At 45.9% G+C, this 24,194-nt stretch overlaps 1 protein-coding gene across 1 annotated transcript in view; it reads right to left on the bottom strand.

Moving 5' to 3' along the window:
• Window positions 1-365: 365 nt before the first annotated feature.
• Window positions 366-24,194, bottom strand: part of Rab27 (RAS oncogene family member Rab27) — a 117,588-nt gene continuing 93,759 nt past the window's right edge. The window contains exons 3-5 of the mRNA XM_084607047.1: window positions 10,798-10,961; window positions 9,460-9,864; window positions 366-5,709 (exon numbers count right to left, since the gene is read on the bottom strand). Coding sequence (XP_084463173.1) covers window positions 9,474-9,864; window positions 10,798-10,961 — 555 coding nt within the window. The 3' untranslated portion in view covers window positions 366-5,709; window positions 9,460-9,473. The remainder of the gene's footprint in view (window positions 5,710-9,459; window positions 9,865-10,797; window positions 10,962-24,194) is intronic.

Below are 24,194 nucleotides of genomic sequence, written 5' to 3'. Positions count from 1 at the left end.
ACTCTCCTTATTCTTTACTTTACTCATTCTTTCTACGTTTTACCTCGTTTACTTCACTTTTCCTCCACTGCTGCGCGCTGGCCAGTCATTGAAGCTCCACAAGGAGGGTCGCCTGATCGGCTAGAGCTCGCTGGATACTTAGCCTCATCGATCGTAGCCATAAAAGCCATAAGCTGTAGACTAGAGAACGGAAGTCCTTTCTGGTTAACCTGAATCCTCTTCCACATAATCATTAGTATCTTTTTCCCTAAAGCTATACCTTCATCGCACACAGTATCCATCCAGCTTCATTCATATGGCTAAAGCCAAGCGGTGATCACAGCCAGCATCAGAAATGTGCTTATCAACCAGCCGAAGATACAAGGTTATGTTTTGTCATTCATTTTATTCACACTCAACAAGTATAACAGAAAGTCTTCTCGACATGCCGCTTCACAGTCTCCCCAGAGGAGAATATTCGCTCAATTCTGTGGCACGAAACGAGCGAACTGTTGACAAGCCTGCGGCGAGAGGGCTGCAAATGATCGGGTCCGCGACAGTACCAAGTTTCTGGCGCGCAGACCAGCACCACCGTCTCGCCCAGCGAGCCCGCACGCGCACAAACATCGAATTAAGGATCCCGTAGGGCGCCCATTACCGCCCACTGCTTTTCCTATATGCGCGGCTGTGGGCGAACGTGGTTCGCCTAATCGTGTGGCATCATCGATGGCTGCACTTACAGGCGTCACACTGTCGGAACGACTCGAGGCACGGAGGGTCTTCACAGCAGGGAAATGCGCTATACGGATGCGTGCGCGGTAAGAGGGTCAGAAAACACGGGCGAGCGGCCTAAAACTGGTGTTCCGCTCGGCAGGGCATGCTGCTGTACCATGCTTCAAGTGGGCACAATTCCCCTGATATACGACCCATGAATACTGAAATGCAAGTGGGTCTCTTTTTTTTTTTTTTTTTTTTTTCCCGCGTGTTTGAGTTTGCTCTATCTTTAGTGGGCCCACGAGATCAGAGGCAGTTGCTACTGGTGTATACTGACCCCGAAAGACAGGAAGGAGAGAAACAGTACGCATGCGCAGGAGAAAAAGGGAGATTGACAAATGACAGGGGCGTGGTTCCATGAAGCTGGAGATCTGGGGACCACGCGCTTACTTCGCAAACGCTCTGGAGCGGCCGCTGCGACAAACGATGCCGTATAATTTCGGTTCGCTCTTTCACGTTCCTGTTGTCCCGTTCGCATGCTTAGTTTGTCATCAGCACACCCAGAAGCCAATAAGAATAACGCTCGGGTTTTGTTTGTTATCTCGACAAGAGCACAGCGTAATTCTGGTCGGCGGGGACCAAAGTAATAGCACTAAGCGAAACCCGAAGGCTTTCATCGATATATACACTACAGCATTCCTAGGGTCAGTTATTACACCGCTGCTCTTTGTTTTTCTTCCTTCACGTCTGTGTGGTGCAGCGATAGCACGGCATTATGCCCTGCCGAGAGGTGAAGGCGAGAATCGCAAGGCGATGTGCGGCAGACAGGAGTGTCGGAAATATGAAGACAGGCACACGGGTGTGCGCGGCATGTAAAGGGGAACACAATTATTCTATGCGCATGGCAGATACCCTAATTGTCCAATAGCTTTGACGTCTTTGGCCCCCCTCTCGGTTCGCTCGCTGCGATGAAAAGGTTCTATTTGAAGACTAAATATTTCTCGTGCACTATGTCTTTTTTTCTTTTTTTACAGAATCAAGAATAAATTTACATCAAAAGCCCTGAAATGCGGCGGCATAATGTTTTTAAATAACTCCCGCCGAGTAAAGTAGCGACAAAGCACATCTGATTTCGGTCCCAAGGCCGTGTGAAGGCTATTGGCGCTTAAGCGTTCTAATGTATAGGACCACCCAGGTAGCACAAGTCATCGGCCCAATATTAATGTGTTGGCAAAGTACAATATGGTTCAATGTTAAAGGGAACATGAGACCGCATGGCTACCGCGCATTAAAAAGCACACTCGAGAAAGCGGCCGGCCGTGCTTACTGCGCGTGCACCATAGCACAGGGTGCTTGAGCAGTAAGCGCGGCCGACTGCTCTTCTAGAGCATGCACATTGTGCCGCCCATTCTCGCCAGTTGTTGGCGGCAGCGCTTTGCAAAGCGTTTGGGCCATGCAATCACACGTTCCCTTTAACAGTGGACCGTACAGTACTGGGTGAATTTAGGGTCTAGCATTACCAACACATGCCCAGTATTGGGTCAATGTTTTGTGCTGTCTGGATACTTATAAAAACCCGTCCTCAGGCAAGAGCGACCATCCTTCAGAAAATACCGCAATCTCCTAAGTTGGCTTACAACTGGTATTCTCGGTACTTTGCGTGGTGGATTGTCAGTAAACCATGCGGCAATGAACGCGTAGTTAGTACAGAAACCGTGTAATTCGTGCGCTGGCCGTGGAATCCTTTCAAGACGTTCGGGTGAGTACATCGGGGTACTTGACGATGGGATCATTCCTGCGCCATTTCACACAATTCCTTTTAGTGCGTTCTAAAACCTCCGCGTTCCGCGAGGCGCTTCAGAAAAAGCAGGCACAACTGCGCGAGCGCAACCAACAGCTGACCACAGCGCGTCGCGGTGCGGAACATGGAAAACTTTCGCAACTGCTTCCGCAATGTGTCTGGATGCTGTCACATAACGCGAAACTTCCGGCGGACACAGATGAAGGCATATAATATTCATGCAGAAATTCCTAAGCTGGTTTCAAAATTCACTTACAGCGGCGTCGCACATAATAAAATAAAGTAAGTGCAGTAACAACATAAGCGAGGTTTCAAACTTCGTAAGCACTGTGTATAGGGTGTCACAAATTATAGTTGCCAGATTTTACAATAAAATAAAGTGCAGTAACAACATATGCGAGGTTTCAAGCTTCGTAAGCACTGTGTACAGGGTTTCACAAATTATAATTGTCAGATTTTGAAATAAAATAAAGTGCAGTAACAACATATGCTAGGTTTCAAGCTTCGCAAGCACTGTGTAGAGGGTGTCGCAAATTATAGTTGCCAAATTTTTTAAAAATAAATACGAAGCGTTATTAATAAGCCAGGTGGACACAAAATGTGAAAGATATGGTAATAATGAACGCAGTAATTAACTTGCATTTAATAATTAACCGTTTAGTATATACTATAGCAAGAATGCATGTGCGTGTTTATAGAGAAAATTTGTAGGCAGTGGCTCTTGAATGCTGTTTGTTCAGGGAAGATGTTCCTACCTCCATGGTGTGAGCCAAATGTTGCATATGGTGCTACACCCGGGGATAATTCTGAGTTACATGTAATGGTGATAACTTTTTGTTTCTGGTCAGACAGCTTTTCTTTGAACGGTTCTAAGTACCTCGTTCCACTCAGTCCGAACAGCGATTCTTTTTTTTTTTTTTTGGTTCACGGACCAAGAACGATATCATCGGGCAAGGAAAAAAATGTTATCAGCCTCTACTTTACACGTTCCTGCCACGCAGAATATTATAGGCAACAGCTGCGTCGCACCAGAGAGGAGCAAAACGAACAAGAAAATGCGCTCAAAGCAGGGCACGCAAGAAAAAGACGCATAGGATAGGACGAGCGCAGCATTAGGCTGAATGCCGCAGCCTCGCATGTGAAATTAGACTGTTTTGGGCTGAAAGGTATTCATATCTCAGGACACAGACGCGCTATTAAAAGTGTCCGAAAATTGCATAATCTTCAAAATCCACTGCCTACACGTTTTAAGTATAAACATACATACTAACTGTCGTAAATAAAAAGTTTATCAATTTTGGATAATTACTGACATTTACAATATTACAATCTGTGTACACTTGGGCGCATAACATATTTATACAAACGACTTCTGTGTGAGGTTCTCCGTGATTTAAAAAAAAAAAAATCTGGAAAGCCTAATTTTGAACAGGAAGACACAGGAGCGCAAAAAAAAAAAAAAAGTGCACGGACGTAGCAAGTTTTGAAAAATGACGAAATACGTGCACCTTTCCTGCGATTCTGTGTTCTCCTTAACATCCACGAACCCACCTAAGTACTAATCTTGAACACCCTGTATTTGCCAGACTGAACAGCTATATAGTCCGCAGACCACGAGTCACGTGACTATTGGGGACATCTACTAAATGAGAAGAAAGTGCAGGTTACCAGGTCACGTGACACGCGCACTATGGACTACCCAGCGATTCGATCAACGTGGTGGATCCACATTACGAGCAATACTGAGGCTGACTTACACAAAGTGTAGGCAGTCTAGAACTGAAACTAGTGATAAAAATAACTGATTTCCCAAATTCCAATTTAATGAAGTCATGGGACGCACTCGGGTAAAAATTTTCTTTGCACAGCCTGAGGCAGTGAGGGCCATAATGGAGAAAGAAAAAGCTGTGTGTGTCAGAGGGGGGAGGTGAGGTGCGATGTCCGCACCCAGTGTGAGTAATCACAAACAACCCTGTTAATTTTCCGAGAACCTCAGCAAAATTACTCCATGCTTATACAGTATGTTATGACATGTGAGGTTTAACATTGTAGAGTGACACAGCTGCCTCAGCTGGGAGTGAAGACAATGGTGTTTTGGTCAGTGCCAGGATAGATGCTTTTCGCACAGATTTTTGCGAGCGGCGTAAAGAATCGAACTGAACACATAATTTGAGCGAATTTCTCCCAGGCCAGGTTTCTAACGTTGCCTAATGATTGTGCATGGCACACTTGCACTCCAGCGGTAGTGTGAAAGATGGCGGGGGGCATCTTGTGTACAAACATGCCCAAACCTTAACAAAAATAAAAGTCGAACTTTCTGAAAACATTACAACCCTCCCCTCGTTTTGTAGCTGTCTTCTAACAATCAAGCAAATTAGGACATTAAGCGAGAGGGAAGTATCCGTCAATGCATTACACCTCTCTTCCCTTTCCCAAAATTGTTTTTGCCTTCTTACGCATCCTGTCGTAGCAGACCGAAAAGCATCAGAAATAAAGGGATTTTCTAAACGAGCATTTTTTTGACGCGTAACAGGGCAGTGTGCTCAACAACAAACAACGCACGTACATCTTACGTGCCTAAACGAAGCCGCGGCATTTGCCTCAGCGATCTTCTTCGCAGAGGATGTGTGTAGCCGAATAGGTTAGAGGTACCCGAGAAATCAACGTGAAAGCTCACGTGGCTAACTGGGGAATATGCAGTATGAAACGACTGACACGCGTATATCTCGTGCCCTGGGCTGCGTTCGCGGAATTTCACTCCGGGGTGCGTTCACGGAATATTCACGGAATTTTATATTGACCTGTCGCACGCGGCAGAATGTATAGTAGCAATGACAGCGGCGCTAACGTCAAGCGTAACGTTTCGTCAAGCTTTAAGACATCTTTAGAGAAACACAAAGGGCAAGGCCGAAGAACAAAGCGACTCGAAAACATTGGTCAGCTTGGTGTCCAGAAATCTCATACTGAGTGCCGCCGAATAGATCATAATAACGCTGCGGAGGCGGGGCAGGAGGCGGCGGCCGTAATGGTGAACGGTATTGGGCAGTCTTTTCGGGGGTTCTCCGCGGACAGAAATGCACGAGCTGGAGAAGGTGCCTCCTCCAGGAAGGATGATTCCTCCCGCTGTGGGAGGCAGCCGGACGCCAGAAGGGGCTTGGCGGCGGGAGGAAGGTGGTCGCATGGAGTGGCTGGCCTCTTGTCTCTGGGCATCGTCCCTGCGTGCGCAGAACGTGACAGATGGTCGGTCACTTAACGAGCGATGGTGTGCAACAAATCACAGAGTGTTTACCTGTTACGCTGGAAGATACGTACAAGTACTCCAGTCCCCCCCCCCACGCACGCACGCACGCACGCACGCACGCACGCACGCACACACACACACACACACACACACACACACACACACACACACACACACACACACACACACACACACACACACACACACACACACACACACACACACACACACACACACACACACACACACACACACACACACACACACACACACACACACACACACACACACACACACACACACACACACACACACACACACACACACACACACACACCTTTCGATCGGTATATACCCATCTCCAGACGCCACATCAACCTCAGCACAGGTTTAATTGGAGGGATATTGGATATTGGAGATTTTCGCTCTGCAGCGGGTGGGTGTAACCAGGCTAACACTAGTTTTGATGACGATTACTTCAGTACATGACAGCAGGTGGCTGCTTTGGTTTACATTTGCCCACAAAATGTTTTCGAGAACGATGGCGACGACGAGGCTTAGCCAGGGAAAAGCATAGAGCCGAAGAGCAAAAAGTGTGCTTAGCGCACTCTTGTATGACCGTGCACACCTCAATGTCCGACCGTGAGGAAATAAGCAGGACAATTTGAACGGTGTTCCGGAAACTTTCGTGAGCACCTGTACTTGTATCGCGCGCCATGAGCGTGTCTACTGGTGTAAAAATAAGTGCATATTAACTTACGTAGATACGCACGCACGCACGCACACACACACACACACACACACACACACACACACACACACACACACACACACACACGCACACACACACACGCACGCACACACACACACACACACACACACACACACACACACACACACACACACACACACACACACACACACACACACACACACACACACACACACACACACACACACACACACACACACACACACACACACACACACACACACACACACACACACACACACACACACACACACACACACACACAAAAGCACGCATTCTTTAAAAAGCCCTTATGCTGCTTTCGTTCGTATGGAGGAGGCGCACGATGCCATCCTTGTCATTTGCCAACGTCGCACGTGAAACAAATCGCGAACGCGAAACACACCGCCCCTATAACACGAGGCTCTTGTTTTTCCAAACTGAGTTTGTTTCGTCTGGCTGGCTGGCTGTCAGTCTACTCCTGTGTACAGCCGCCTTCGAAACGAAACGAGCTGCGAGAGTACATTTTCGCTTCTAGGTGTCTCGACGCACGTGTGCGGTTTGCCACGGCGCAGAATGTTCTGAAGGTCACACGATCGAGTCATCGCGTTTCTGTTTGGTCACGGCTGTATACGGGCGGGTAAAGACTGCTGCATATTTCGAACACGGTTGAGATTTCATGTCACGCGCTTTCACGCCAATATTAAGACTGTTGCTAGGTGTTGGTAGAAAAAAGTAGAATTTTTATACTGGAAGCTTCTCCGTGGGCTTTCACTTCTCGAGATAGGTCATTAGCGGTGACTACTTTGACAGCCTTGCATATTATAACTGTTAGCGCGGTGCAGTTTTGGGGGACCACATAGATATAGCTGCAATAAAGCCCCGCACTTTGCCAGGTTTTCTTTTTTTTTTTTTTCGCAAAGCGTCCAAGGTCATGCATTTATGATACCGCGAACAGTGTGGAAGGGAGCCCGCACCCCCTTCCCCTCTCATCAGAGTACCTGCCCGAAGAAAGGCAGTACAAATGGACTTGCCCAGATTGAATTAGCCCTATTTTGTCGCTCACCAAGGAAAATACACGCCATAATGGAAACAAACTTGCCTACTTTTTGCATGCAGTGCATCGCTATAACAAGAGGAAGAAAGCTCTGTTCACCATAGCGCCCCTTCGAATTCCTAGGGTAAAGACTTAATCCTTAAGGACTACCAGATGTGTCGGTGCTACAAGATTCGCACAATGTGGCCCAGCAGCACGCCTTGAGTATCTCTGACAAGGGCGCAGCGCGTATTTTGCCTTTCATTAACGCTAATCAGTACACTTACATCATCATCATCGTCATCATCATCATCATCATCATCATCAACCAGACTATACGCAATGCAGGGCGAAGGCCCCTCTCACATTCCTCCAATTAACTCGGTTTTGTGCTAGCTGCATCCACTTGACCCCTGCGAACTTCTTAACCTCATCCGCCCACCTATCTTTCTGCCGCCCCCTGCTACGCTTTCCTTCCCTTAGAATCCAGTTTGTTACCCTAAGCAACCATCGGTTACCCTAGCTCTCAGTGCACTACATGTCCTGCCCTGGCCCATTACTTATCTTGATTGCCACTAGCATGTCAGTGATTTGAGGTAATTCTCTGACCCACTCTGCACGTTTCCTATCTCTTAATGTTACCCCTACCATTTTTCTTTCCATAGCCCTCTGCGTTGTCCTCAACTTAAGTAGAACCCTCTTTGTTAGTCTCCACGTTCCAGCCATACAGGTAAGTACAGGTAAGGTGCAATTGTTGTACACTTTCCTCTTGAGCGATACCGGTAAGCTGCTAGTCATAATCTGCGAGTGCTTGCCAAATGCGCTCCATCCCAATTTTATTTTCCTTGTTATTTCCTTTTCATGGTCCGAATCTGCGGTTACTACCTGTCCTAAGTAGACATATTCGCCTACTACTTCCGGTGCCTCGCTACATAACGTGAACTGCTGTTCCTTTCCTAGGCTGTTGAACAGTACCTTAGTCTCCTGCATATTGATTTTCAAGCCTATACCTTTCCACGTTTCTTGCCTAGGTCATCAATCATTCTTTGCAGTTCATTCCCTGAGTTACTTAGCGAGGCAATGTCATCAGCAAATCGCAGATTACTAAGGTATTCTCCACCTACTCTTATCCCTGACTGCTCTCCTTCCAAGTCTATGAAAACGTCTTCTAAGCAAGCTGTGAATAGTACCGGGGAGATCGTGTCTCCTTGCCTAACACCTTTCTTTATAGGAATTTTGTTACTTTTTATGCAGAACTATGGTTGCTGTGCAGCCACTATATATATATATATATATATATATATATATATATATATATATATATATATATATATATATATATATATATATATATATATATATATATATATATATATATATATGTATATAGGAATTTTGTTACTTTTTATGCAGAACTATGGTTGCTGTGCAGCCACTATATATATATATATATATATATATATATATATATATATATATATATATATATATATATATATATATATATATATATATATATATATATATATATATATATATATATATATATAAATATATAGTGGCTGCACAGCAACCATAGTTCTGCATAAAAAGTAACAAAATTCCTATAAAGAAAGGTGTTAGGCAAGGAGACACGATCTCCCCAGTATATATATATATATATATATATATATATATATATATATATATATATATTATCTTTTACCGCTTTGACGTACGAATCGTCTACACTCTGATTTCGCAATGCCTGCATGACTGCCGAGGCGCCGAGGTTTCTACTCAGTCAAACGTGTGTGTGGGGTGGGGGCATTTACTGGTGGGCATTTACTCTGTGAATTTCCGGCCACATGTCCCTCTAAGCGTCGAATCCTGTACCATACACATTGCGGCTCGTGCGGGCGTCTAAGTTGGCCGTCAGCGAAGAAGGGCGTTCTCACCGTGCAGCCTAACACTAGCAGGTGCAGCCGTTGTGGGGTGGTGGCATCGGGTCCTCCCCGGGCGCCCTGCGCAGTGGATCGCCGTCGCTGAGCGGAGAGCGCAGGCCCGCGGCGCCCGCCGCCGTCGAGTGCGGCAGGGGCTGCCCGGCTCCGCCGCCTCGGTCCACGGTCTGCTGGATGCGGCGCATGACCAGCTCGAGGAGCGCATCCACGGCTCGACCCACGTTGTGTCCTGTGGCGGCGCTCGTCTCGAAGTAGGGGAAGCCGTGCTTGGCCGCCTCGGCCCGCGCCCGCTCTTCGGTCACGGCGCGCCCTTCCTCCAGGTCCGCCTTGTTGCCGCAGAGCACGACGTCCGGGTTCTCGCAGTACGCGTGCGTGCGCAGCTGCTCGAGCCAGGAACGGATGCTGTGGGGAGACGAAGGCAGCCATCCCACTTAGTGAGGCCTCTGCACCGCGCTACACTATATAAGCCAAGGTCACCTTGATCCGGATCGCCCTAAAGCAAACGTAGCCAAGCATTGGGCTGACTTTCATACTGCAAAGCGGAAGAACACATGCACTATTCCTGCTGTCCTATATCTATTGATTTGCACAAGTACAAGTCCACGCGTTTCAATGGAGGCGAAGCTAAAAGACGCCCGCACGCTTGTGCAGCCTCTGTGGTGGCAAAGGAACTCATGGTGGTCAGAATTTATCGACAGCCCTACACCAAAGTAACTCTTTCTTCTTTTACTTCCTTCTTCATAACGCTATGGTTAAGCCTTCGCCGAGAGTGAGACAAATACTGTGCCTTTCTCTTCCGCGTTGCGAAATACGACTGTTATATTAAGTTGGTAGATTTATTTTTTACCTGTGTTTTAGCCGATGCTAGCAGCAGTTATAACACGGCATGCACCGTTAACCTGCCATCAAATTTAAGCTATATTTTTGTCCAGAAATGTCACTCAACGTTCAAGGTTACTGGCCACACGTTGCTGTAGGCGACAATCCTAAAGCACGAATGAATGTCGTGGACAGTGGTCATTAGGACATGCCAGTGACAATCAAACGGCATAGTTCTGTTAGCGGGCAGTGCATCCGGTTAATTAAAGGTGGCTGTGCTTGGGTTCTCTTATGTCTGCGGATGCAAACCGACAATCGTTGGCATATACATGCCCAGGCCGTCACTCGCATGTCCCGAAGACCTCTATTACCGACCTTACAAGATCGTCCTCAGTTCAGCATTTTTCTTTCAGAGTACGATACCACGGTCCAAAAACACTGGCGTCGTTTGAAGCTCGAACATCGAACGGCCCAACCTGCGCACAGGGTCTTGAAAACAAGTTGACGCATACATACCTGAGGAAGGACTGCTCGCTGGTGAGGTCGAAGAGCACGAGAAAGCCCATGGCGTCTCGGAAGAAGGCCGTGGTCAGGCTGCGGAACTTCTCCTGGCCAGCAGTATCCCAAAGCTGCAGGTAGATGCGCTGGCTCCGGCCGCCCCCTTCCGGCGAGCGGTACGTCTGCGCATGCGAGGAAGGAGGGCTCAGTCGAATGTATGCCTTCTTCCTTTAGTTCCAGTGCTCACGTGGAAGCACAGAAGCGAAAACAAAGGAAAACTGTATGTTCTTTACTGAGCCCGGTAAGTCAACACAAAATTCAAAGTTTGTCCCCGTGCGTTTAAACCCACCGTGTGCACGTTGTGTAAAGTCATGAATTAATTGTGTCGCGTCCTTTGGGCAAATTTGAGATGTTCATTAGCGAGAACAACTTACCTGCTGCGTTTTTATTTCACTTTATTTTTTCGATGAAGAACAAAGCGAAAGTTAACAAAATAGAGTCACGATGGAATGGGGATATGGATATAAATAAATTTCATTTTTGCCATAATTGCACACCGACTTGCTTTCAGAATAGTATCGCAGCAGGTACTTGAAAGACCCGGGAGATACTAAGTTCTTCAGGTGGGTTGACTGACTCACTTCATTTCAAGGTAATAGTTACCGCGTAGCTGTAAGCTTTGTTTCTTTATGTAGCGCTGGAGCATGACAGTAAAGTTTAATGCAAAAAGAATAGTGTAGTCCAGAAAGCGGGAACATGACTCTGGTCTGCGACTCCATTAGGAGGAAAGTTAGGGGAAGAGCGCTAATAGACGGTTATAATGTCGTATGTAATGCAATGAGTTGCGCATATATAGTGCGACTCGCACAATACAGGTTCAAAGTGTTTGAGCAGTGATGCTACCGCCTTAACATGCATGCCTTCGTGAATATCGGCTTCTCTCATTTTTAATGTCGCAATCGTGAAAGCTGAGGACTGCGAACGCTAAAGCATTTTGCCGGGCCTCGCCTCTAAGTTGCACAACGTGTTAAAATTAATCCCAGATGAATGGCACCATCGAGAGAGGTCTCAATAATGTTTTAAACACTAACGCAGCGCAAGAACGCAGAAGAGAAAAGCCAGGACAAGACGGGCACTATACTAGCCGCCTCCTCCTGTCTTACTTTACTAAGGCCTCAGCATCCAAAGCGGCATCCTAATATGTGTAAGCGTACTAAAATTTCAGTATTTCAGGAAAAAAAAAAACATGACGGCTCAATAAGTATTACAGACATGCAAATATATACACAATCAAGGAGGAATCAGAAAGAAGGGGGACATGTGAAACAAAGGCGAAAAGTTTAATTATGCTCGACTAGGGTTTAGTGGTTTAGTTTATGCAGGATTACTTTAGGTCACATAGAGTCCTTTAATGCGCTCTGACATTGTATAACACACTGGAATCTTGGTACTTCGCTCCTGTTGTAATACGGCCACAGCGTACTAGATCGAACCCGCGATATTAGGCTCAGCAATCAAACGCAGTCACTGAGCCGTCGCGGCTCCACCGACTCTGCTGTATAGCACTCGTTCCAAACAGAAATAATGTAATAATGAGAAAGAAAAAAAATGGTATCGATCCAGTTATTCTCTAACCAACTTTCGCGAGCGCCAACCATCGGCCGCAGACACAGTAACTGCTGCCACTTCGATATTGACTCTCTTCCGCGCTTTCTGGCAACGGGTTATATAGTCCGGATTCTCGTTGCTCGACGGTTTAGGCAGCGTTTCTGGCAAGGCTGCGGTCTCGGTCTCTATCTTTAGCGAGATGGCATATGTATATGGTGTAATTGCCTATATTAAATGCAGGAGCAGCGCAGATGGAACGTCATGAACACGAATATATTCAATGCACAGCGTGAGAGCGCGTTGCAGTTTTACACGAGGCGTGATCGGCTGTGGCGATAGCCTGGCGAGCAACAGCATAGTGTTCTCGTGCCTGGGCATGACAGTGAAGACGACGATCTTTATTGCACAGCACGAGATTAGACAAAGCAGCACACTAAGATGCCTCGATGCCAGACACCCTACAGCGCACGATTACGTGGCGCCATCTGTGGAACCCATGACGTACTAGGTCCAGTATGCCTAACCTAACCTAACCTAACCTAACCTATCCTAACCCCTCTAGGCCTCAGGCCATCCTCATGATTAAAGGTTTATGAATGAATAAATGACTGAATAACACGAAACTTGAAAATAAACAGTTGAGCTAACGCTCTAAAAACAATAAACAATGTGTATATATAAAGCGCGCTGCCAACTATATATTATAAAAAATATAATAATATAATAAGTAAGCAAGCAATGGGATAAACGTGCGAAAGTTTAAAGAACAGCGATCAAAACACACCTGGGGGCATAAGTATGGCGTCATGACTATTAGTGGTACATGAACTCGCCACTTGTTTTCGTTTATTAACTTAGAACGCGCTTTACACCACCACCTATTAAGAAAAATGTGCTTCCTTCTGCTCACGTCTGCTTTTTATTCAGTGTGCTAGCAATATAGTTCCCCTTTTGTGGAAATGCGCAGCCTGTGTGTGCGCGTGTGTGTACATGCATGTGTGTAGCAGCAGATCAGGGTGACTTCTGGGGTTTCGGGGAAATGCCCGGAACACACGCCATTCTTGTTCCCTATATACGAGCTAAAACTCCACATCTACCCTCCAAGAGGTCTCCGCCCATCATCGGTACCCAACACCAGCCCACGGAGCGCTTCCACCCATCCACTTACTCCACCCTCCATGGACCATCATCCACGCAGTACCGCGTTGAACAATCGACAGCGTAATGTAACTCAGACACATTGGTATAGCGGTCAGAATTTGCGAACAAAGTGTATGCAACATACGCTGTTAATGCAGGTTTGTCGCATATCATATCGCATGATCGCCTTAGCGTCTTCTCTGATCGCCCTTTCAAGCAACTGGTATAGTGCTTCACAGAAAACGCAAACGACACGTACGATCAGCGTCAGATGAAACGCGCAGAAGTTAAGCGCAGGGAAGAATAAAAAAAAAATGAGGACGCATATCCCCTTGAGGATCCTCGTTCGATAAATGCACTTTGCGACTCGCTTAATTACTAATCCCCTAATTTTATGGCACACAGTTATAAGCTGCCACTTCAAGTATAAAACACCACCCGACATAAATATAAAGGTTCACTTTAAAAAGGCCTTACGAACGTATTTCCGTATGTACCTTTCCAATATGGGCGCCGTCATATTGTTCGTTCCTCATTTCTGGACTGTTGAAAACCGATTCTGCTGCCGCTTCCATCATGCTAACGCCAAGTGTGTAAAGAATTTCAGCGAACTACAAGGCGACGCCCAGTGATTGAAAAGGTGTAAAGTGGTAACGAATCTGACTCGGAATCCAAGGGGTCTTGGTTCGAGTCCCACCTCACCATCCCATCTCAAAGCAGCAGCCCGAGGTAGAAGCTCCTGCTAACTCGACCACGATCGTAATAATAACCCTTATCAACATTGCCATTACTACACCCACTATACGCCCCGTGCATTGCCTATAGGGGCGCCAGGGAAAGCCGCCTAGCGGTCGTTTTCGAAAGTCCTTCCGGGACGGGAGTTGCCGCTGCTCGTGCGTGGCTGCGATAATTGCCGATGTTGGCGGCGGCGAGTTTTGTGCATATTTTTAAGCTCATGCCGATTGCTTCTACGGTGGCTTCAAGCATAACATAAAGTACTCCTTTGTGTAGAAGCGAAAACAGAGATGATGCTACCGCCATCTAAGAGAAACTAATGCGTACACGCACCATGTGTCTCCTACAAACAAGCGCTAAGTGACCAGTTGCAATCTTGAGCCCCGCTTTATTGTGGGTAGCTGCATCGACTGACCAATTATGTTGCTGTTGGCCTTATTACTTCAATAAAATATTCGCTGCTTCGTTTTCTTTTTCATTTACCCTGTCTCTGCTTTGCAAGCTCATTTCCTATATCCGCACGGGACGTGCCTCTCCCTAACATATGAGACATTCTGAGCCACCGCCGTTACATCATTCCAGCACTTCTCTCTTTTAGGTATATCGCTTTATAGGCCGAATTCACAAGACCAAGACCTTAACGCGATGTCCCTAAGTGTCCCGTGTCGCACAAAATCCAACGTCGTTTTTGGCCTAGAAGAAAAAATTCCGATTTAACATTAAAGTTCAGGAGCAGGTTGAAATGCCCAGATTGACGTTAAATTTATGAGGGAAGTTCCGTGACCGAAAAAAAATAATTATGCGAAAATGAATTTTTTTTTTCGTTTATTACAGACTGGGGCCGGTACAAAACGTAATGGCAAAACACGTCAGCAACACATTTACTGTGCGTAACAGGTTTAAAATTCTTGCAACAGCACCAGTTCATCAAGCACTCCAATCCACGTTGGCTGGTCAGGATGTATTCGATGCGCTTTTCTGAAGCTTATGACACTTTCAATGAAGTGCTCACGTACAGATCGCACTTCAGTATCTGCGTTGTTGTAGTTGTATTGTATCCTCGGTTTCCATAAATTGGTCAATTTTGAGTGGTTTGGAAGTCGAACCCAGGACTTTCGTGTTGCGGGACAGACACGCTGTTCATTGGTCACGAAGGCTAACTGGTTCAAGCTGAATAAAGGTAGACCTACTGAATGCACGATGCGAATTGGACAGGACAACGCGATCGTGTTCTGCTCTTAAAAGCGATGCTTTTTGTCATGTCATGCGGCATTTGGTGTATACGAAGTGGCCCGTGTTTTTTTTTTTCTTCTAAATTACATCCTTATGTAGCGCGCTTTATGCTTATTGGTTAGCTTTGATATATCGACTAGTAGTATCCTGTCAGCTGGGTTGGAGGTCTTTATGCTTTGCCGTTTCTTAAACAAACCTTTCACCTCCTTAGGTTGTTTACCGATATACTCTGTAACTACCCTGCCGCCTAATTCTACTGCGCACTCAGTAACGATATCTCCGAAATTATTGTCCATTGCTTTTGCACTGTATGTCGTCTTCCTCAGTTAAAGCCGAATATCTGTTCTGCAGCAAGATCCTGAATTCCTCTGCTGTACCTTTAACCGCTAATTTGTCGATGGGCTTCTCCCTTGCTACGTAAGGTAAGATGGAGTCCAAAGAAAGGCTCCTCCCGCACCACTGGTCGTACACAATACAAGAAAGAAGCGACAGGTGCCCTTCAAAGAAGGCCTTTCTCCCAATGGCGTCGGCCGAACCTCCTGATATCGCGGTTAATCCGATTAAGGCGTGACGGATCTCCTTTCTTCTGTCACATCATGTATTTCCCGCTGCAGGTCCGAGGGTATTACTCAAGAGAAAAATCGGTCGGTGCCATTGTCAGCAGGGTGGGCTCTTTTGTCGAGCCGCCTTTCTATTCAGCTGTATCCGACTATAATCTCTTCAGTTCCCTGGACCATGCAACCTGCCAGCTACCACCTGCCAAAGAGATGCAAGGGTGATGCCAGGAATTTTTCTCTCCCAACACCGACGCCGGATACTCTGCAAAGTGAACTTCTAACTCTGTTGTGTTAAAGGCCTCAGAATAAGAAAGGCCGAATATTTTGTTTTCTCCAGTGGATTGGAAGCTGAAAAGGACAAAAGATCCAGTAAGACGTGGATAAAAGCAATCAAGCACAGAATCGAAAGCGCCTATGCAAAACACATGTGAATAGAGGTAAGCCTCATGCGAAGACAGGGGAGAACCGCAACAAACTGTCCACCTCGAGGCTTGCTACAGACGAACGCATGAGTCTCTCAGGTCGTTTGGCGCCGGTCGCCAGCAGTGGCACAGCAGCGGCTTGGCCGCAATAATTCTCGATTACGGTGGACCTCTCGGCACGTCCAGCCCCAGCAGAAACAGGGTGCTGTATACGTAGCACGATTCGCCTTTGAGATCAATACATCTCCTTTGCGAACCTGGCGTGAGCTTTCCCAAGGCGGAGATGTTTGGTCGGAGGTGGAATTCGCGCACTTTCACGCAATGCTGCTCTGTAGGACGTTTATCCCGCACGCATAGACAGAAATGGACAGTCGTCTATAGAAACGCAAAACGAAGGAGACGCACATGGCCATTCTTTTCATCTATATGGTGGTTAACTGGTTTCGATATACATATGGCTGTGTCAGACAAAACCAGACATGGTGAAGAAACAATCTATCTCGTGTCTCGGCCAGAAACCACGCAAAAAAAAAAGCATTTCAATCAATCAATCAATCAATCAATCAATCAATCAATCAATCAATCTTTTATTTTCTCTAAATTAGAGAAGCAGACAAGGCTGAAAGCTCGCAAGCTTGACAGAGGTCCTGCCCCCTTTTTTCACATTGGCATTGTATCAGACAAGCGGCAATAAATTCTGCGCTATACATTAGAGCACAAAAGAAGATAACACACCGTGGAAAAAAAAAGCACAAAGTATCAACACAAAAATACATGCAGCATCATCACACAAACGTTTTCAGAAAAAATTTCTTAATAACGAAATTTGAATGCTATAAAAGGTCGAACATTTCTTTGTTTAACTTATTTAATAGCACTGGTAGCGCATAAATATAGATTGTTCTGAGTAATATGCTCTAGGTGTCGGAACTAAGCGCATTTCTTTATTTCTGAACTGTGAAATATGGGTGTTTTTCTCAAGCTCTATCAATTTACCAACATAATTTTCATTGCTCCGCGATGCACTTTTGAAGCTCATTAAAAGTCTGTAAACGTGTAAAGCGAAGTCTGGTAAGATTCCATATTTTAAAATGAGGTCACTTACACTACGAATTCACATCGAAATTTTTAACCAAGCCGCATTGTATAGCCGAGGAGATTAACGGAAAAGTCATGGACGGAAGTGTCCTCTTTCGTCGTGTACAAGAAAGAAAGGGAGAGGTGGGAGAGACGAACGACTCGGATATGACGAAAAACCAGGTTATAACGAAAGTCTTTCATTTATTTATTTTATTTATTTATTTATAGGTACTGCGATCTAGTACAGATCATAGCAGGGTGGGAAAAACAAAAAGAAATACAAGCATATAAACGCACTCAAATTCATAAAATTTGCAGGCACTTTTCAAACATTAGTAAAGAACTCTGAGTTACAGTCTCGCTATTAAGTTTATTCCATTTCGTAATTGTCCTCGGAAAGAAAGAATATTTAAAACAGTTATTTCGCGCGTTCACGGGGGTTATTGTTAGTGCATGCCTTTGTCTCGTATTATAACCTGAAGAGTAAGTAATATAATTGGAAGTGTTAATATTATAATGACCTTTTACGAGCTGGAAAAGGAACTTTAGTCGGCAGATACGATTGCGCTCAGTCACAGAAGGTAATCCACTACGCATCCATTACTACTTAAGTGGAGTCGAAAGGGTTTAGCTTTCGCATTTCATCTGCATCAATAAAAACTGATCGGCATAAATTTAGCCCTGATGTAATCCCGGCACCACGATCAACGAAAGTTACGAACAGGCGCAAAGCTAGGCGAAGTGACTGTGCTGGCGCACCTACGCTCCATTCGACTTAAGGAAGAAAATCAGGAGGTATACATTTCTGTTTTTTTTTTTTTTTTTTTTTCGCCATTGCCGAGACGGTTACTGGCTCCGCAGTTCTGAAAACTGCGCAGGTGGGAGAACGAGCCCGCGTTTGACGGCTGCGTCGTCGTTCCAACTTTGACGGCGTATTTTGAAAGTATTTTGCTTCGTGCTTGTCTGGACGCTAACCATTCTAGTTTATTGGATAAGTTTAGCGTACAGACCGAAAACTCCCCCTGCTTTAGATAGAGCCTGATTGCGACAGTATGCTTATAGCAGTTCAACGCGCCCTTTGTGCAGGCCAGGTGTTCCTCTTCCCACGCTCTCGGGTTACGAAGCCATGTGCACAGAATCGCATCACAGACTTGCGCGTAGCTCATTACAGTAAACATTGATGTGTGTGTGTGTGTGTGTGTGTGTGTGTGTGTGTGTGTGTGTGTGTGTGTGTGTGTGTGTGTGTGTGTGTGTGTGTGTGTGTGTGTGTGTGTGTGTGTGTGTGTGTGTGTGTGTGTGTGTGTGTGTGTGTGTGTGTGTGTGTGTGTGTGTGCGTGCGTGCGTGCGTGCGTGCGTGCGTGCGTGTGTGTGTGTGTGTGTGTGTGTGTGTGTGTGTGTGTGTGTGTGTGTGTGTGTGTGTGTGTGTGTGTGTGTGTGTGTGTGTGTGTGTGTGTGTAAGTGCGTGCGTGCGTGCGTGTGCGTGCGCGTGCGCGTGCGTACGCGTGTGTGTTTGTGTGTGTGCGTGCGCGTGCAAGGGAGAAGAGAATTAAAATAAGAAAATTAGAAAAACAAAGAATTGAAGTTTGGGTAAGTTCACGCACTGTGACGCCAGTTCGCCTCTCAGGAGCAAAACGGCACGTGGAAAGGTCATTACAGTACCGTTTAAGGGCCTTCCCGAAGCTTCGAGATGTTCAAGGGCGTCCCGAAGCGACACATGGCTATGAGAGGCGACGTATAATGGAGTACTCACATTAACTTTGACCGCCTACGGCTCTTTAAGGTGCACTATGCACTAAAGTGCAGGCGAAAAGCAGGCTAAACGCAGGCGAAGACAAAGCAAAATGTGTTGAGCCCAGTAGGCAAGCCAGAGGGTACCATATGTGGATCATACGCCCAAGTGCGATCAGCGCATAGTAGTTCCATGCCGCTTGCCGAGGCACCGACAAAGTTCGCTTCCATTTTTTTTCGTCTTTAACTTTTCGAAGTTCTCACTGTGCAACTCTCTTTGAAATTAAGTCTGCATTTGCAACGACGCGGGCAGGCAGCTTTCGAGCACTCGGAAGGCTCCTAGCTCTTTTGGGCTGATAAAGAAGCGTACGGTGCGTGGCACTCTGTTTCAATCCAAACAATAAGCGATTTGCGGAGAAAAAAAAGAGATAAAAATACTGCCTGGGAAAGTGCGAGAGGGGGATTTCGTTTAGCCGTGCTCGGATGGGCAATTCCGCAGGCGGTCGCCCCTCGTTCGTGCTCCGACGGCGACCAGTTGTCGTCAACAAGGTAGAAAGTGTGTTCGTCTTGATTCTGTCCCGAGAATACATTCCAGTGTATGCACAGGTATTTCTCACTACACCTTGGCTGACTCTATGCGGGACCGATAAAATTTAATTTAATTCAAATAGTCGATTTTAACGTCCCGAAGCGATACATGCCATGTGACAGATGCCATAATGAAGCACTCAACATATATCAGATCACCCGGGATAATCTAAGAGTTGAGCAGATTGCTTGTTTATACAGCTTGGATTAGCCTTGCGTATTCTGTCGCCAATCGATCCACAGTGGTAACACTTAAATTTTAAATGAGGTCCACAAATAAGGCAAATACCAACACCCTGGCAGATCTACACTTATATAGCATATTGCCCACTCCAGCTGTCACCATCAGGAGTCACAGATTTGAATAAATCCGGTAGGAATTTTATCAGAAGGCGTGAAGTCTCGTTTCTGCATGTCATGCTTCCATGCAGCTAGGCAAATGCTTGGAAGTGAACTGTGAGAGCTCTTGTCTTTCTTGAGTAACAAGACACGCCTTTCCGCGTTGTGCATTGAGCAACACATAAGTTAACGTTCTATCAGCACATACGATAATGTTCTCCGGACCTTGTTTTTCGCGCTGTACAATATGCTCAATGTTGAACATATCAGAGAAGATGCCAGGCCACGCGGGAATACGAGTAGATGCACCCACGTAGGAGTACGAGAAGATCCCGTGCGAATAAGATGTAGCAAAATGGCTTGGGATTTTTACAGTCCTAGTTGCACACGGCTTGTGGGGTTGAGCTCCACAGGAAACTGAGATGGCTGAGTGCCGTTTCTCTGAAGGGACTCTTGTCAACTTTTCTCGTTGGATTACCTGGCAGCGCCTTTTGGGCGAACCTGTCCATCACCAAGTTGCCTATGGCACCAATGTGTGAGAGCACCCAATGGAAACGTAGAAAAACCTCTGCTGTGCAGATTATGCCGTACCTGATGCCGTACCTGATGCCGTACCTGATGCCGTACCTGATGCATCAGTAAAGAACCCACGCTGCAATGTCTTAAGGATAGATTTTGAATCCGTCAGGATCACGAGCGGTTAATCTGGACAAGACCCTAGATTCCGTAAAGCCGCCTATATGATAACGCTTTAATTTTGCCATTGTGTAGGACACATCTTCAGTAAAGCGTACAGACCAGGTAGAGTTCAAAGAAGGAACATAAAAAGCCTCGGCGCTAGCTTTTCTGAACTTGTCCACAGAATTATTAGTGAATATTTGAAGATGGCGGGCAGTCTCCATACGTTCAGGTACGAGCGAACGTGTTACACGATAACTGCACTTTGAGCGCAGGTGAGGAATAGTGACTGTACAGTGGCAGCTCGCAAATGACTATAGGTTGATTTAAATTGCTTTTTTTGTCTTCGAACATCAAGGTCTAGATAACTAAAAGTATTAGGTGCCAAGAATGTCCAGGACTCATATCTCTTTCGGAGCTGCTTCAGAAGGGTTCGCCCTACTATTGTCTCTTCGAGGCGGCGAAATAGCTTTAGTAACCTTTGTGAAGCGACAAGTTCAAGTGGTTTAGACAATGGCTCATTAAGTGTTTGCATTGTTCGCTGCCACGCCTGCGGAACTTAAATCCAAGCTGGCTCTTCTTGGACTCGATTGTCTCGCTTTTATTTTCGCGTCTCAATGTGATCTGTACAATCGCAAATGAGCAATGTGGGAACGATCCTTTCTTAGTGGTCAGATTTCACGAATAACTGGTGATTGGTCACATAATGAACCAACTAACTTAATTTCCCCCTCAGTAACACAGGGAGAGCGTCTCGAAATTTCGCACGTAAAGGGACTTCACTTGCGCTGACACCGTGCAACAAGCGGGTGTTTTAAGGCGGAAGTCTTAATAACCCTGTTACGCGGAAATTCGTCTGGCGTTGTTGGGAACATTCGGTGGTACCAATAAATATGGGGTCACAACAGCCGTTGTCGAGCCACCGAAGCGACTAGTGGGTGACAGCATGCACAACAGCCAAACAGATAAACGTTGTCCGTCGTATGTCGTGCTGAATTTTTGTTTGTATTTCGGCCCTCCAAATAAAACCGCAGAGCCAGGGGTAGAAGCCGCGACCTTGGGGCCAGACGCAAATCCACTGTACCACTGCAGGTAGTCACAAGTGGAAATGTGTGCCGGAATTATGGATAGGCAAGCAAGGTTTATGGATGTAAATATGAGCACTTTCATGCGTCTCTGATCAACAAATGCCACGTGCGACTCCTAGGAAATAAGAATTACACACAAATATCCAGCTGCAACAAAAAAATGTTACGAAAAACTAATCGTTCTAGTCAACCGTTAGCTCAACAACAAATTAAAACGAAAACAAAAAAGCTGCAGAAACATTTTTGTTGAATTTCTCTGCGGTTAAACTGTTGTCACAACAGCAACGTTTTTAGTAAGATCGAAATGTTTTACCGTTACAACAGGAAAGTACTATATCGCTAAGGAAAGCAAATTACTACAGAATTACAGAAAATTACTTACGACAAAAATATAGAATAAGTTTTGTCGTCTTTTTGATATGGCTTCGCAATGTTATTTTTCGGGTGGTAAATGCGCTGTTTCACCATAGTTCAGTGATGCCAATAAATCGTATGCCTTACGCAATACATTTTCGAATTGAAAACAATTTCCCAAGACTTGTAGCAGAATTCATATTGTTGCGTCCAATTCAGCCCATCGCAGTGCCGTCACATTAAGTACATCCCCGTAACAATATTAACGTTTAGTTACACAGCATCTGCTTGGTGAGCGGGAAGCCTGGGAAGCGTTTTTAGAAATGCTGGCCAATACACATGCGTCTGATGTTTGAGCCAGCTAGCTATAGCAGTGATAGTGACAAGGCCTCATGCCATCAGGCAATTTCTCCTAAATTCATCGGTGCTTCTGTGTTACGGAGCACTGAAACAGTTAGGATACGTGACCTATATCCTGGGTTCCAGCTGCTGGGCACCCTCTCACACGTTGTTGTTTTCTTTTTCCAGAGATTGGAAGTTTTCACTCCCACTTTTGTACAACAATTTACGACGGTTAACTCCTTCAATGGCGCTCGAGAATGTTTATTACCTATTGAATTGTCTATACCAAGCGCAGGCTGAGCAACTGGAGGCGACCTCATGAGGGTATCACCCATGGTTTGAAAATATGTTTCCAGAAACCGACAAGTTCTATAATGAACACACGCATCTTCGGTCCACTTCTTGGTTTTCGGGCTTGAACACTTCAGAAGCCAGTAGAAGCTCGTCACATAGGAGGGTGGAATTGAAATACTGAAAGCTATGGAAACTTTTCCCACAGACTAGCAAGACGTATGCCAGGTTAAAACGTACTCTGATGTACGTATCGCCAGTTACTTCCCTCCCAGGAGACATGCGCTTCGTCAGTTTAGAGTCAGCTGCCGCACTGGCTTAAACTGAACATTAAAAAGACAAAGATTATGGCGTCTTGCCTTATCAAGTCCTGGAGCATCAAGGGACAAGAAGTGGAAACTGTGACAGATTTTCTCTTCTTGGGCTCCGAGATTACTCCGGAAGGAGACTGCAGCCATAAAATTAGGAGACGCCTGCTTCTGGGAGAGAGAGCCATGGCTAGCCTTGACCGCCTAGTAAAGAGCAGAGACATTAGTCTGTCAACCAAGATCCGTATAACTCGTGCTATGGTCTTTCCAGTTGTGATGTATGGATGCGAGAGTTGGACTGTGAAGAAGGCTGACCGCCGAAGAATTGACGCGTTTTGAATTGTGGTGCTGGCGGAGACTCTTGAGAGTTCCTTGGACTGCCAGAAGATCAAATCAGTCGATATTGTCGACCATAAACCCTGACTGCTCATTGGAGGGTCAAATTCTAAAGTTAAAGCTCAGCTACTTTGGTCACCTGATGAGAAGAGAGGAGTCGCTGGAGAAAGATTTGATGTTAGGAAAGGTTGAGCGTCACCGGAGAAGGGGTAGGCAGCGAACGCGATGGTTAGATGGCATCCTCGAGGCGCTGCAGATGAAGTTATGCGATGTTAGGAAGATAGTGAGCGACCGGAAAGCGTGGCGTGACACGGTCCATAGGGTCACGAAGAGTCGGACACGACTGAACGACTGAACTGACTGACTGACTGCCGCACTCGTGCGCAGTGCAAGCGTTACGATTCAAATCTGAACGCAGTCTCAGTCATTAGCAATCTGGGCAACGTACATACTCTTGCAGATTCCTGGTATTTCGTGTTTGTGTACTCTCTTGTACATGATTTTATTACTGTACTTCCAAGCTATACGGCTTATTAGAAAGAAACACGCAAAAATATACTCTTTTCACAACCAATAACGCATGTGCAA

This window comes from Amblyomma maculatum, chromosome 6, assembly GCF_055883805.1.
Source record: "Amblyomma maculatum isolate TAMU_Amacu chromosome 6, ASM5588380v1, whole genome shotgun sequence".
Classification (NCBI taxonomy): domain Eukaryota; kingdom Metazoa; phylum Arthropoda; class Arachnida; order Ixodida; family Ixodidae; genus Amblyomma; species Amblyomma maculatum.
This window is presented reverse-complemented; position numbering and strand designations above follow the sequence as displayed.